General features: G+C 41.8%; 1 protein-coding gene across 10 annotated transcripts in view; it reads left to right on the forward strand.

Annotated features, from left to right (window-relative positions):
• TENM4 (teneurin transmembrane protein 4) overlaps positions 1-13,398 on the forward strand; it is a 599,346-nt gene that overhangs the window by 522,669 nt on the left and 63,279 nt on the right. For 7 of the 10 annotated variants that reach the window (XM_027664342.1, XM_027664591.1, XM_027664426.1 and 4 more), the window contains 5 exons: positions 647-908; positions 6,730-6,997; positions 9,057-9,200; positions 9,998-10,247; positions 12,763-12,783. In XM_027664342.1, the coding sequence (XP_027520143.1) occupies positions 647-908; positions 6,730-6,997; positions 9,057-9,200; positions 9,998-10,247; positions 12,763-12,783 (945 nt within the window). The remainder of the gene's footprint in view (positions 1-646; positions 909-6,729; positions 6,998-9,056; positions 9,201-9,997; positions 10,248-12,762; positions 12,784-13,398) is intronic. The other 3 variants (XM_027664505.1, XM_027664680.1, XM_027665102.1) reach the window with 1 other exon arrangement.

Below are 13,398 nucleotides of genomic sequence, written 5' to 3' on the forward strand. Positions count from 1 at the left end.
CAGAAAAGCCACTTGGCTGGAGGTGGCTTAGGGTGAAGTCACAGACCACAGTGATTCATCTGCTCTGGTCTTAATGATTAAGAGTCAAAAAAGATGATGTGCTGAGTCCTGTGGTACACAGACAGCCTGCACAGCATGCATTCCTGGTACACCAGGCTCAGTCCATGACTGGGCTCTACATGTTTCCTGGGTTGCATTAGGCACTAGTCAGGTTAGCAGTGATGCCAAGACAGTTTATATGCAGATATGTCAGAGAAACCACTTTCCAAATAGTATATTTCATCATGTGAATTGATCCAATCTGACTGTGTTTGGATAATAAATACTTTTTAAAAAAAGAAAATGAGTATGTATGGTCAAATAGTACTAGAAAAGCACCAACAAAAATATAAATATTTGTTTCGAAAAAGGTGTGGGTATGTTTTTAATATTCAGGAGGACAAAATGCAAAGAAGCTGAGCTTGTACTCCTGCCTCTGCCACTTGCTATTATTCACCTAACCTATTTGGGCTGTAGGTTTTAGTGTCATAAAATGTGACTGATGATATTTCTTGCAGTTATTTTTCTGGGGGTCCTTGCTAGGGGGTTGTTGCAAACAGAGGGGGTGGTGCTTGCATTAACTTTGTATTCCATCTCTTAAAAACAGCTTTGATCTTGTTACCATTGGTGGAATCTCCATTATCCTGCACTTTGAACGGGCTCCCTTCATCACCCAGGAACACACGCTGTGGCTGCCATGGGATCGTTTCTTTGTGATGGAAACCATAGTCATGAGGCATGAAGAGAATGAGATCCCAAGCTGTGACCTCAGTAACTTTGCCCGGCCCAACCCTGTGGTTTCTCCGTCTCCGCTGACAGCTTTTGCAACTTCCTGCTCAGAGAAAGGTCCTATTGTTCCTGAAATCCAGGTATGAACTGTATAAGCCAAGGAGACAATAAAGCATAGAATTATAGAATCGTAGAATGATTTGGGTTGGAAGGGATCTTAAAGATCCCTTTTCAACCTCCCTGCCATGGGCAGGAACATGTTTCACTAGACTAGGTTGATCCAAGCCCCATCCATCCCAGCCTAGAACGTTTCCGGGGATGGGGCAGCCACAGCTTCTCTGTGCAACCTGTCCCAGTGCCTCACCACCCCTTTCTGTGCTTCTTTTGGCAGCTTTGAGCAACACAAATGCAACTATTCATCTACTTTCCTAAACAGAAGCATTCTCTGTTTGTTACACCGTTTTTCAGACATTTGCCAGTAGCACTTGCTCCCAAGCACTCACTTCACCAAAAGATTTCTTTTCCCTTATCCCTGAGAGATGAAAGCAAAGCACTTGTGGCTGACAGCACATGAGCTGGGACCCTTGTGTAACCCACAACAAGCCCTTGGTCAGCCCTTTAGCATTCAATATGCCCAGTGCCAGGCTGATGGACTGCTCCTGCTCTAATGCCTTTCTTCTGTTCAGGAGCAAATTCCACCCACTGGGCACTGTGGACCTCAGTGGTGGAGTGCTGGAGTGAACTTTCTCATGGTTGGAAGTCATACCCCTCACTCTACAAAGCTGCCGAGACATGTAGTCAGCACATGGTTGGCAAAGGGCCAGCCTGCAGAGCACCTCAGTTTTATTGCCCCTTTATGATATTTGGAATAGATGAGCAAAGCAAAAGAGTTACCTTTAATTAGTCATCTCCATTTTCCTACTTTTAAAGGAAGTGTAGGTCAGATGAAGTGGTGTAGTAATCTGCTTTAAGGTATTTTGCTAAATGGAAAGTTGGGTTTTAAACCAAGTAGTCTGAAGAAGCAAATTATTGATTTTCCTTAAAAACACTTACTCTGTTGAAATATCTGGATGTACCAGCATTCAGGCTTTACTTTCTTGGAACTGTTGTTCCCCAGATTTTAGAGTTCAGCATATCCTGGGTATTCCTTTTAGTGACAAATAATCATCTGCCAACAATAAAAAGTGTAAGGACGAATTGTGTGCTTCCTGGGTGACTCCACTGGGGTTACAGTACCATTAATGAGAAAATAAGTAATTTTATATCTTCTAATTTTAATAAACCAGGTTCTGAACCCAGCAACAAATAAAGCTAGTGGTCTCTTTACCTTTCCCTCTGGACCAAATCTTGTGATCCTTCCTCACACTAATTTCCAATTACAGTCACTGGGTTTGTCCCGGCATAATTACTAATTAAGTCCCAGATCTTTTAAAGTCCACCATAGTGCAGATTCTTGGTTCAGTTTTCACATCTCTTTTTTCTAAACCAGCAAACACTGTGAAAGGTAATGTTCACTGCTGCCTAGGAAAGAAAAAATATCTGATACAGTGCAACTATGATCATAACTTCACTCATTATTTGGTAGAATACTTGTCAGATTGTGTTAATTATATCTATTGAACTAAAAAGTTCTAAAACTCCTCTTTAATAAAAGCACATGTTTCTCTCTAGTGTGAGAGCAGCCAGTGATGTAGTTCATAAGCAATGTTTTGTTACGGTTTCTTGACTATAAATCCTAGAATCATAGAATGGTTTGGATTGGAAGGGACCTTTGAAAGGTAATCTAGTCCAACCCCCTTGCCATGGCCACAAACACCTCCCACCAAACCAGGTTGCTCAGAGCCCTGTCCAACCTGTTTTTTAATGTTTACAGGGATGGGGCATCTACCACCTCTCTGGGCAACCTGTGCCAGTGTTTTACCACCCTCATCATAAATGTTTAGTGCCATTTTAAATGTCTTCCTGATATCCTGCTTGGCCTCCAACTGCCACTCCAGAATGATCCCCCTAGCAGTGTCCTGCATTGTATCTGCCAAATCCTTGTTAATGTCAAATCACTTAGACGTCTCAAATAGCACTAGACACCTGTAGTTATGGAATCTAATACCTAAGAAGGATTCATTATGACACCTAATTAAGGAGTTCACATGCAGTCATTGGGAGAGGTGCTAGATGTCTGAGCTTCCATTAAAGCTGACAGAAATTTAAGCAGTACTATCAGTGAAGCCTACAGATCAGTTAAGACTTCTGGCCCTCACTGATGATAATAGTTAGATTCCACTGACTATAATTGATGTTTATATGCCTACCTCACATGAGCATATTTATAAGTTGACATCTGGATTTAGATGCCTTAAACTGGAATTGAATCCCACTCGTAAGTTTACGTGACATCAGCCTTCTAAAGAGTCTATCTCTGCTGTTTGCTGTGGGGAGACCTAAAAGAGCACTTCAGAAGAGATGCCACACTTAGGTTCCTAAGTTAAGATGAATCCCATACATGATGAACAGTACTTTTCCCATGTGCCAAATGATTGAGCTAAAACCTGTAAACCAGTATTCCACATGAAATATCGATAGCTGAAGGTTAATGGAGTTTGTGGTGCAGGAGTTTACAAGAGAATCTGATTTGTGACAGAGTCCTGACTGTACTTCAGTTCAGAAATGGACTACTTTTCATTTCTATACTGGATGTACATACAGTAAAAAATAACCTAGCTGTCAGTTCCTGCAGCTGCATTTTATAATACACAGTTCTCAGTAGGGAAATGTTAAATATAAAAGGTGTGAGCACATAGCTGGGAGGAGGTGACAAGCAGATAGCAGGGCTGGAAAAGAGATTTTTGACAAGTGGGTAGATAAAACCCTCATAAGCTCCAACAAATAAATGCAGTGCTCTCTACCTGGATGCATTCAGGAGACCAAATAATGCATTTTTAATGTTTGATTCAGGTACCTATAGACAGATTTGGGGCCATTAAGGATGCCCTGAAGTGTCCCTCCAGGCTTCCAGCTGTAGCTTCACAAAGGTGGATATTTCAAGAAGGTCCATGTCAGAGCTGTCATGCCTTTGCAGAAGTTTTGGATACCATAGAACAGCTCAAAAGTACTAGATGTCTATGTTAAGGCCTCTGAATCAGACCCTAAATGCTTTTCTTTCTCGAAATTCCCTCTGAGCATCTTATTAAAAAAAAAAAAAAAAGACATGGACTGTTCCTTGCTGCCTGCTGGCAGAGTGAAGAGTAGCTGTTAGAGTAGCGTTAACCCAGCACACAGAAACTAGATTTCCTACATTGTCTCATGCAAAGAGTAGAATTGCTACTAACACAAGAATAGATCAACACCACAGAGCAAAGGGAACATGGCAGTGAAAATTGCTACATTGTGTAAATACCTGGTAAGCCTGAAGCAGCAGCTCTTCTGCCTACCCAGCCTGGTGGCTGGACCCCTTCAATGGAGCAGATTATATTGGTTAGGCTGGGATAAACTCTTAAGAATCTTTCTCAAGGCCTACAAACACAGCGTATGAATGTATCTGTGCCAAACAGTAATTATCAAATAGAAATAAGGGCACAATTCAGCTCTTGTTACTTTTAGTGCATTCAGAGTATCTTAAAGCTTTTTTTCCCCCTCTTCTCCCACTGATGTTCTACTGGATTATACTCTCCCCTACCAATGCCATGCTTTGTTGCTAGTTTATCTCTACTTGCAAACTACAAATGTTTTTTTGGATCAACTGAATTTCTATTTGAACCCTCTCTTCAAGCAGACACCTTTAAACACAGCCCCTTGTGCTGCTCAGTGGCTCAGTAGCATTGGGCTGACCCTTTCTTTGGAATGGTAGACAGCAGAGATAGATCATGACAGAGAGAAATAATTATTTCTGACAGGGATCTGAACCAAACTTTCCAAATAGTACCTCTGTGACAATTATTTCTGCCTGTTTTTTTCCTAGTGGGATTACATATGAAGATAGATTTGATACAAGGGACCACCTTTACAGTGGTTTGGCTCAGCTCAGTTTTGGCTGAGCCTAGTCCCAGTCCAGCTTGTTGCTGATCTCATAAAATATATTTTAAAAATCCTGTGTTTTCCCAGTTCTGTCATATTTCAGCCTTTTAAGCACTGAGATATGTAAATTAAAATGGCTACATTAGCGAAAGTAAATATTTATGAGCACGGTGGAATGGGGCTTTAACTGCTGGATGTGTCCATTTGTCAAGCGCTGCAATTCTCAGAACCTGTTAATTATCACTTGAAAAAGTGTTGGGGATTTGGATAATAGCTCAGAAGAGGTGTTTTCAGGGTGCGGATTACAAGATTTGTTGTTATTGGTAACACTAACCGGAGAACCTATAAGAGATGAGCAACTTATCATGCCAGGGATGTTTGCTGCTTCCACATAGGAGGATCTGGATATAGGAGTGACATAACTTGGAAGACACGAGGATCATAAAATCTCCTGAGTTGGAAGTGACCCTCAAGAATCACTGAGTCCAACTTGTGGCCCTTCACAGGACAATCCCAAGAATCACACCATGATCCCTTTCTAATGGGTGGATCTCGTGACCCACCTGCCTTCAAGCTTCCAGATCCCTTATATTCAGAAAGCTGACTATTGCTAGGGAAGCATTTTCCCAGCATTTAGGGTTCAGCACACTGGCACAGGAGAGGACAGTGCCAGCTTTGACCTTCTAACGCGTCCCATTAGCAGACCAAGTTTCTAGCTCACTGCTAAGCTTCTGCCTTCATGTTTCAATCTTCACTGAAGGTTGCTGACTTGTGCTGAAAATGTGCACACTGGATGCTTACCTACGAGTGAAATTTTCTTGAAAGAAACAATTTTTTTCTCCTAAGATTTTTTTTTTTAATCAGTATTTGCATGGGAGCTTCAGCACTGTGTCAGGGATGTACTTGGTATCAGTTTCTAGAAAATTTCTGAGCATTTCTCCAGCTAAAAAAAAAAAAAGAAGAGGAAATTTTAAGATCTGGTGATACTTCAGCAGTTATATTATCTGCAAATCCCATCTTTACTGTTACTTCTCTGTTCTCAAAGCAGACCAGGGGCAGAAAAAAATTTCCCTAATGTTTCTCAAGTCTTTTCTTAAATGAGATAACTGTCGTAGTCAGCCAGAAATGCCCACACTCATGGCTGGAGGAGAAAATGAAGCAACTCAGAATACAGATGAATTTGGAAAAGAAAGAGAAGGAGGACTGCAAGGGAAGGGAAAGGAGTTGTAAGTGGTAGGTCAGGCTGATAGCTTCATCACACAGGTAAGAAGCAAGTAACAGAGTAAGTAGGAACAAATGTGAGGTCAGAAAATAAGGACTAGGACACAGGAAAAAAAAAAAGGCTTGAGGTAAATGGTAGCTCAGGCAGAAAGGGGTCAAAGGTGAGGTAGGCAAGGAGCAGTTTCAAAGGAGAGATGGGTAAGTCAGAGGAGGGAGAGTGGAAACAGGATTCACTAATGTCATGGAGAGAATTGCAGGTTATGATCAGGGCCAGGAAACATCCTTAAGGATACAGGCCAAGTAGGGCTTGATATTTTACTAGGAAAGATAAGTCAGGAGATAAAAATTAGCAGCCACAAAAGCCTACCATGATAAAATACAGAAAATGGAAGCTAAACTGATGGGCTGGAATAATCTCGGACACCAAGCTCCTTTCACTGTGTGTCCTGCAACTCCTTTTAAGAGTCCCATTGCAAGCACTGATCTAATGTGATACTTTGGTTTCCTCTTCTCCCATGTAACAGAGATGGAGAAAGAGGGAGGCATTCCTTGGCTTCCACACATAACCCAATACGTTACATATATGATTTCATACTCGATGCCTACTAGGTACCTTTTTAGACCTGTCTGCCAGAGCTTTTATACTGGTGTGTTTGATAAATTACAGCTTCACTGCCTTTTCCTGTCTGCTCGCTGCTATCTGACTCCTCATGGATTGCTTTTCCACAGGCTCTGCAAGAGGAGATTAACGTTTCTGGTAGTAAAATAAAAGTGAGTTACTTGAGCAGTCGCACAGCTGGCTACAAATCAGTCCTGCGGATCAGCATGACCCACCCCACCATCCCCTTCAACCTCATGAAAGTCCACCTCATGGTGGCCGTCGAGGGACGCCTCTTCAGAAAGTGGTTTGCAGCAGCTCCAGACCTGTCCTATTATTTCATCTGGGATAAGACAGACGTTTACAGCCAGAAGGTGTATGGGCTCTCAGAAGCCTTTGGTAAGTGACCTCAGGGTTTGTGTCTCTTTTTAAAAGCAGCTAAGTGGCAAGGTACAGACTTGTAGTAGATCAGAATGGTCTGACTGCAAACACATGAAATAGTCTCTGCTGATTTGCTACCACTTCCTTGGGGAGGATTTGGCCCAGCTGTTCAAACAGCACACATTCCCCAATAGATAAGTCACAGAATCACTGAATGCTTTGGGTTGAAAGGGACAGCCATGGGCAGGGATACCACCCATTAGATCAGGTTGCCCAGGGCACCATCCAACTTGACCTTGAACACTTTCAAGGACATGGTATGAATACTTATCTGTTCTCTGGCTCATGGCCCAGCACGTATATCCTGAGCTGCCACCATCAAGTTCATACAGAAGGAATGAACTGGGACTACAGACGTTTGGCTGCCTCTCACATATAGCCAAAAACTGTCAGCACTGCTTTGAATGGAATCCCAAGAACCGAGCCCTGATTGCAACTCCTCCTTTTGCCTGACCTTCAGGATTGCTCTAATCTTATTTTCCCCTTTGTTACCCACTCAAAAATGCCATCCCAAACTGGCTGTTTAGTGATCAGAGATAATGCAGTTCTGTAGTGATTGCTTCCCATCTCATCGACACCAAGTGAACATTCAGTTACAGGTCCTCAACAGAGTCTAGACTAGACCTTCCAGGCTGCCAGGAAATGGTGTTAGCAAAATGGGAGACATCCCAGATCGGCAAATACAGCTCCTGTTGACAAAAGGATGGTTACTGATGCCTCATAGCTCAACTGAAGATAAGTTCCTTTTTGAGGAGCTGTAGGATGCCTGTTTTTCCACAAGGAAGAATGAGTACCTTCCTCCTGTCACTCAGGCTCAGCTGCCTTGAGCAGACTGGATGATACAAGCTGCTGAGCCTTACCCGTCTTGGAGTCCACTCTGAGAAATGTGTCCTCGTAGCATATCCTGAAAGACTATGCTTACATGTTCTTTAAGATGCTAGATCAGCAGTGGGTCCTGGAGTGCTTCATGAAGCAGCTCTGCAGCCCCAGAGCACTCAAGCAGGTCTCAGGACATCAGCAGTCATGCTTTCAATGATTTGCATTTCTAGAACAGTGGAAAATATTGAACCTTCATAGCCTTACTTATATCTTCCTCTGATACAGTCTGATTCTGCAAAAGGCTATGTTTGATGGGGAATCCTGAGTTCTCTCAGTGCTCAGCACTTTTCAAAGAGGCTAGGAAATTTGTAAGATCAGACCTTTATTTCTTTCGAGTAAAAAAGAAAGATCTATGTAATTGCTTTTCATTTGTGTGGAACTTGCAGTTCTGCTCTGCTTCAGCTATAAAGATTAAAGAAAAGCAGACCAATGAAACTGGTCCTGCTTCTTCTGAGAAAATCAAAAAGGAGTCATTATTCTGTCAAAAACATGATTTTCCTTCTACTGACATAATTTTACTCTTAAGCAACTCCAGCATGTTCAGTGGAGTTTCTCCTGAAAGGCTCTGATTAGACATCCCAGCAAGTAAAGTTTTGACATTAACAGTGACCACAAGTCACCCTGATCTGAGACTGTTGCCTCTGAGGGACTTGCTGCCCCATGCATCAATCGTGCAAGTCCCTACTTTCCAAGAAAGATCAGGATTTTTAGCAAGTTCCTGACATGCAGTCTTTGACCAGTGAAAATAGGTAGAAGTAAAATTTTCCCGTGTGGGAGTCCAGCAGTGGTTTACACACTGCAATCAAAGAATATCCTGAGTTGGAAGGGACCCCCAGGGATCATCAAGTCCCAATCCTAATATCCATTGTTTTAAAATATGTCTTTAAAACAGTGCCCTTTAAATTTTTAGCACATTTGCCCAACATCTACAACTGCATTGACCTTTTTAAATGCAGAATGGACTTTTTAAAGTTAAAAAATATTAGGATTGTGCATTATCATGATGACATGTTTTCAATTAAATTAGCAGTCACCTGTAGAAATGCTCCTACCCCTGCTCAGTTGAGACTCTGTGTCCTGGCACTGCATTTCTGGGTTGCTCATCTGGGGGGGCCTTTTCTTTCTCTCTTGTTCACAGTTTCAGTAGGTTATGAGTATGAATCCTGTCCAGACTTGATTCTGTGGGAGAAGAGGACAGCTGTGCTCCAAGGTTATGAAATTGATGCTTCCAAACTTGGAGGATGGTCCCTGGACAAACACCATGCCCTTAACATACAAAGTGGTAGGTTGTCGGTGACACGTAACAGGAATAATGCAGCATCACAAGACCTGGTATCTTTTTTTCACTAAGAATACAAGAAAAGGAATGAAAAGAAATGTGACCAACACATGTGCTCTCTCATGTGTTTTACTAACAAATTATTTCTAGTAACCTACATTTAGAAGTGATTTGGTATAAAAAATGTAAAAGAAGGTGGCCATCATGAAGTAGTTGAATGTTGGCCTGTCCAACTTTGTGATGTTGCAAAAGAAGGGTATTTACAAAGAAAATATTCCTAAAATAACAAATGGGAGTGGGAGCAAACATCTAATTCAGCCCACATCACTTCTGAGAGCACTGCACTTAGAGGGAACATAAGCAGAGCTCTTCTAAAACTTTGCAGATGAAACATGTCTCTAGAGAATGTCCCATGGTCTTCCTGTGCCTTATCTTTCCATGAGCTATGTAATTTCTTTTTTTTTTGCCTGGTAGACAGCAAATTACAGGGCAAGGAGGCACAGAAAAGACAGGTAAAAGTTGATGAGATGCTGAAAAGTGTATTTCATTCAAAGGTAAAGACGATCGTGTTCTCCCTACATATTTTTCTTCTGCAGGAAATTTAACGGGTCTAAAAAAAAATAATTCAGATAAGGGGCTCCTCATTTCAAACTATCACAAAACTATACTATGAAAGATGATAAAGTCCTTGCTACTTGACAAATTCTCCAGTTGGCATCCAGCATTGTCAGTTTGTGCTGCTTTTGGTCTCAGTTTCCCTGTCTCTCTTTAATTTCCTCATTACTGTTTTCTCTCTCTAGGCATCTTGCACAAAGGAAATGGGGAAAACCAGTTCATTTCCCAGCAGCCGCCTGTAATTGGAAGCATTATGGGCAACGGCCGCAGACGTAGCATTTCTTGTCCAAGCTGCAATGGTCTGGCAGATGGGAACAAACTCCTGGCTCCTGTTGCCCTAACATGTGGGTCTGATGGAAGCCTTTATGTTGGAGATTTCAACTACATCCGAAGGATCTTTCCCTCTGGCAATGTCACCAACATACTGGAGCTGAGGTACACTGTGCTGAATGTGGCTGTTAGAATTATGCTCTTAAGTTCTGCAAAAATCCTATGTACCCAAAAGAAAAATGAGCATAACTCTTGAAAAAAAAAAAAGCAAACAAGACAGCAAAACAGAGAAAAAGCTGTCCAGATTTGCCTCTTCTGCAACTCTGCTGACTTTGATTTACACCAGAGAAACACAGGCCTAGCAAGTTCTTACAGAACTGAATCACACGCCAAAAGTATTGACACATTTCTGTGCTGCTAAATCAAGCTGTGCTGATCTCTGCCTTTTCCTGTAGTCAGAAACCAGTGGGAATTCTGAAAGTTAACAAGCAGCCTCTGAGATAATCTAAACTTAGGACACAGCACTGATGATCATATGTAGAGTTTAGTCAAGACTGATAATCATTCATAATTGAGACAAGATGATCACTCTAGGCAGTCACAGACTGGGATTTTCTAGTTGGTTTTGGGGTGACAAATGTATCAGCCCCCTTCAGTTCCCAGTTGAACAGCAGTGTCAGGCTGAACATATAGATGGAGCATCTGAAAGTGAAGAGCTTCCTTTTAACCCCAAATAACAAAGAAAAAAAAATGTGTTAGAAGAAATAGAGAGGAATGGGGAGGAACATTCATTAAAAACAAGGAAACAGAGGGAAAAGTATGGATTTGTTACACATTCTGAGAAAATGAAATAAATTGTGACTGAACCACATTTCAAAATGACCTCACTGGGGATATTTTTCCTATCCAGAATTTCCACAATAAATACAATTATCCACTTCAACAATGGGGCCTGCTTCTGGGCTCTGTGTGGCCAGACAAGATACAGTTACTGTCAAGTTTTCCATCTGCTAATAATGACCTCACTACAGGAAAGTCAGGTAGAGCTAAAGGAGTCTTTCTGAATGAATCTTCTCTGTGACAGGCCTGAACTCAGGTCCTGAGAAGTCAGTATGAAGTTAGCATGGTAGGAAGGTTCAACATTCCCATTTACCTCTCAAGATCTGGTCTGAAAATGCGAATCTTCTGCAAAGTAAGACCCTCCCTCCTCTACTCAGATTTGATATCCCTACTGAGGACAAACATAAGACTTCATTTCTGCAAGGACTGCAGCAAAATTCACACAAGACCCCATTAATCCCTCCTTTACAAGTATGCCATAATTATTAAACCTTGCTGAAGGTCTTTATTTGGCACACAGAACCATCATTGTAGATCATGTTGTATGGAAAAAAAAAAAAAAAAGCCCAACCAGCCACCGTAAGGCTGGAACTTACAGAAAACTACCTTGGTACACATGCCTCAGAGGACTGGAGTACCTTTTGAGTAAACAAGCAGGAACCTTATTCTTGCTATTCTGTTTCCTGATACATGAGAACATAATATCTCTCATGTTTGTAAGGTGGGAAGCTGGAATAAACCTTCAGACCTGGTCCTCGTTAAAGGATGTAATATTATTCCAGTGCCAGAAAATTATTTTAATGACCAAAGGTGAGATTTCCAGAAGAGTCTAGGTAAACCCAGATCCCATTGCAACTGAGTGGGATTAATGTTTCAGTCCCAGAAGTACAATTTTAAACCCCAATCCCTGTTTCATTGTCAGTGGAAATACCAGACCCATCAGAGATTTTGCAGAGTATTTTCTCATTGGAAAAGAGAAAATTGGAAGCCTTGACAGAGTGGCCTTGCTGACTGTTGTGTAGAGCCACAGAGTTAAATCTACTCCAGAGTTAAATCTGCTGGAACGATTGCTGCTTCATCTGTGCAAACACTTAGGTTACTGGATCTAATAAACATTTCTTCACTCTGGTGTGCTATAAAGTAAGTGGGTTCAGATGTCAGCTGGCTAAAAGCTGTGGAGGAAAGCCATTGCATTTGGACTAAATGGAGTTTGCTTGTGTCTTCTCAGATCAGCATCTCCTTTGAGATTAACATCCTCACTATTTGGCTCTGGGGTTTGTTTGGGAGGGTGGTTTTTTGAGTGTAGTGTTCTGGAAAGCAAATGCACTGTGGGTTGTAGATAGCTGCAGCTGGGTATGTGACTTAGATGTATGAAAAATGTCCAGCTCGGCATAATTTCAGTCCTCCGAGCAGGAGTTCACAAGGTTATGGCAATGAACTGCCACCCGTAACTGTGCAACTCTTAAGTTACCTTTGTAAATCACAAGGTGTTTCTTTGACTGAGAGTGAAAAAAACTGTAAAGATGTCTGCATCTACATCTGTTTAGCTCAGTGCTGCACTCAATGATAAAATCTGCCTGGTCCTATCTCTTACGTAAGTGAATAACTCCAAGCAGGTGAGATCACACTTCCTTTGTGATATGCAGCAGTACATAAGTGAGCTCACTGCCAAGTAATATCCAATATAAAATACATCAGTGTCATTCCAGCTAAGTCTTTATTTATTATTGCATTGTATGATACAGTTACTGTCAAGTTTTCAATCTGCTAATAATGCATCGAACCAAGCTGCTAACACCTCATTCTTTCTTCTATTCCCTGCTTTCCTGTCTTCTGTCAGAAATAAAGATTTCAGACATAGGTAAGCCAACCAGTGGAGAATTCTTATGCTGCTCCCTGTCTTGTTGCATGTTGTTACACAGTGAGCCACAAGTGCCATTTCCAGATGATTCAATAGCAAATGAAGCTGGCATGATTAAAACTGGCATAGGCAATCAGTCATCAGAACTGGGAGCCATTAATCACAATGCTGAGCTGTGCAGGCTTCTGCATGAGCTGTTATAGCTGGAGACAGGGGAAGTACAGGCAGGAGAAGCAGGGTAACAAGAGGAGGAGGGGGGAAGGAAAAGTGGGTGGGAATTAACCAAGAAAGTACAATGGGAACAGCATCAGGATACAGGTCACTGGAATAGCTAGGATGCAAAAATAATTCTCATACAGTGAAAACTCTTCCTTTTGAGTTTGGGGCGTTTCACGGGCATAATGAAGATCCATATGTCCCCCAGCACCACCCACCAGGGGAAGTAAGTTTTTGTAACTTTTTCAGTCTGAGCTCTTCATAGAGAGCTTTGGCACGTGAAAGTCTGTCAGACTCAGATAGGAGGTAGCACAACTCAGAACCTTAGCCAGGAAATGCAGTGAAAAAGAGTAATGACAAGAAAACAAGATGAAAGAAAGACTCCTAAATTGGAGCTTT

The sequence above is a fragment of the Corapipo altera genome, unplaced genomic scaffold (genome assembly GCF_003945725.1).
Source record: "Corapipo altera isolate COAL_440 unplaced genomic scaffold, ASM394572v1 0, whole genome shotgun sequence".
In the NCBI taxonomy this organism is placed as follows: domain Eukaryota; kingdom Metazoa; phylum Chordata; class Aves; order Passeriformes; family Pipridae; genus Corapipo; species Corapipo altera.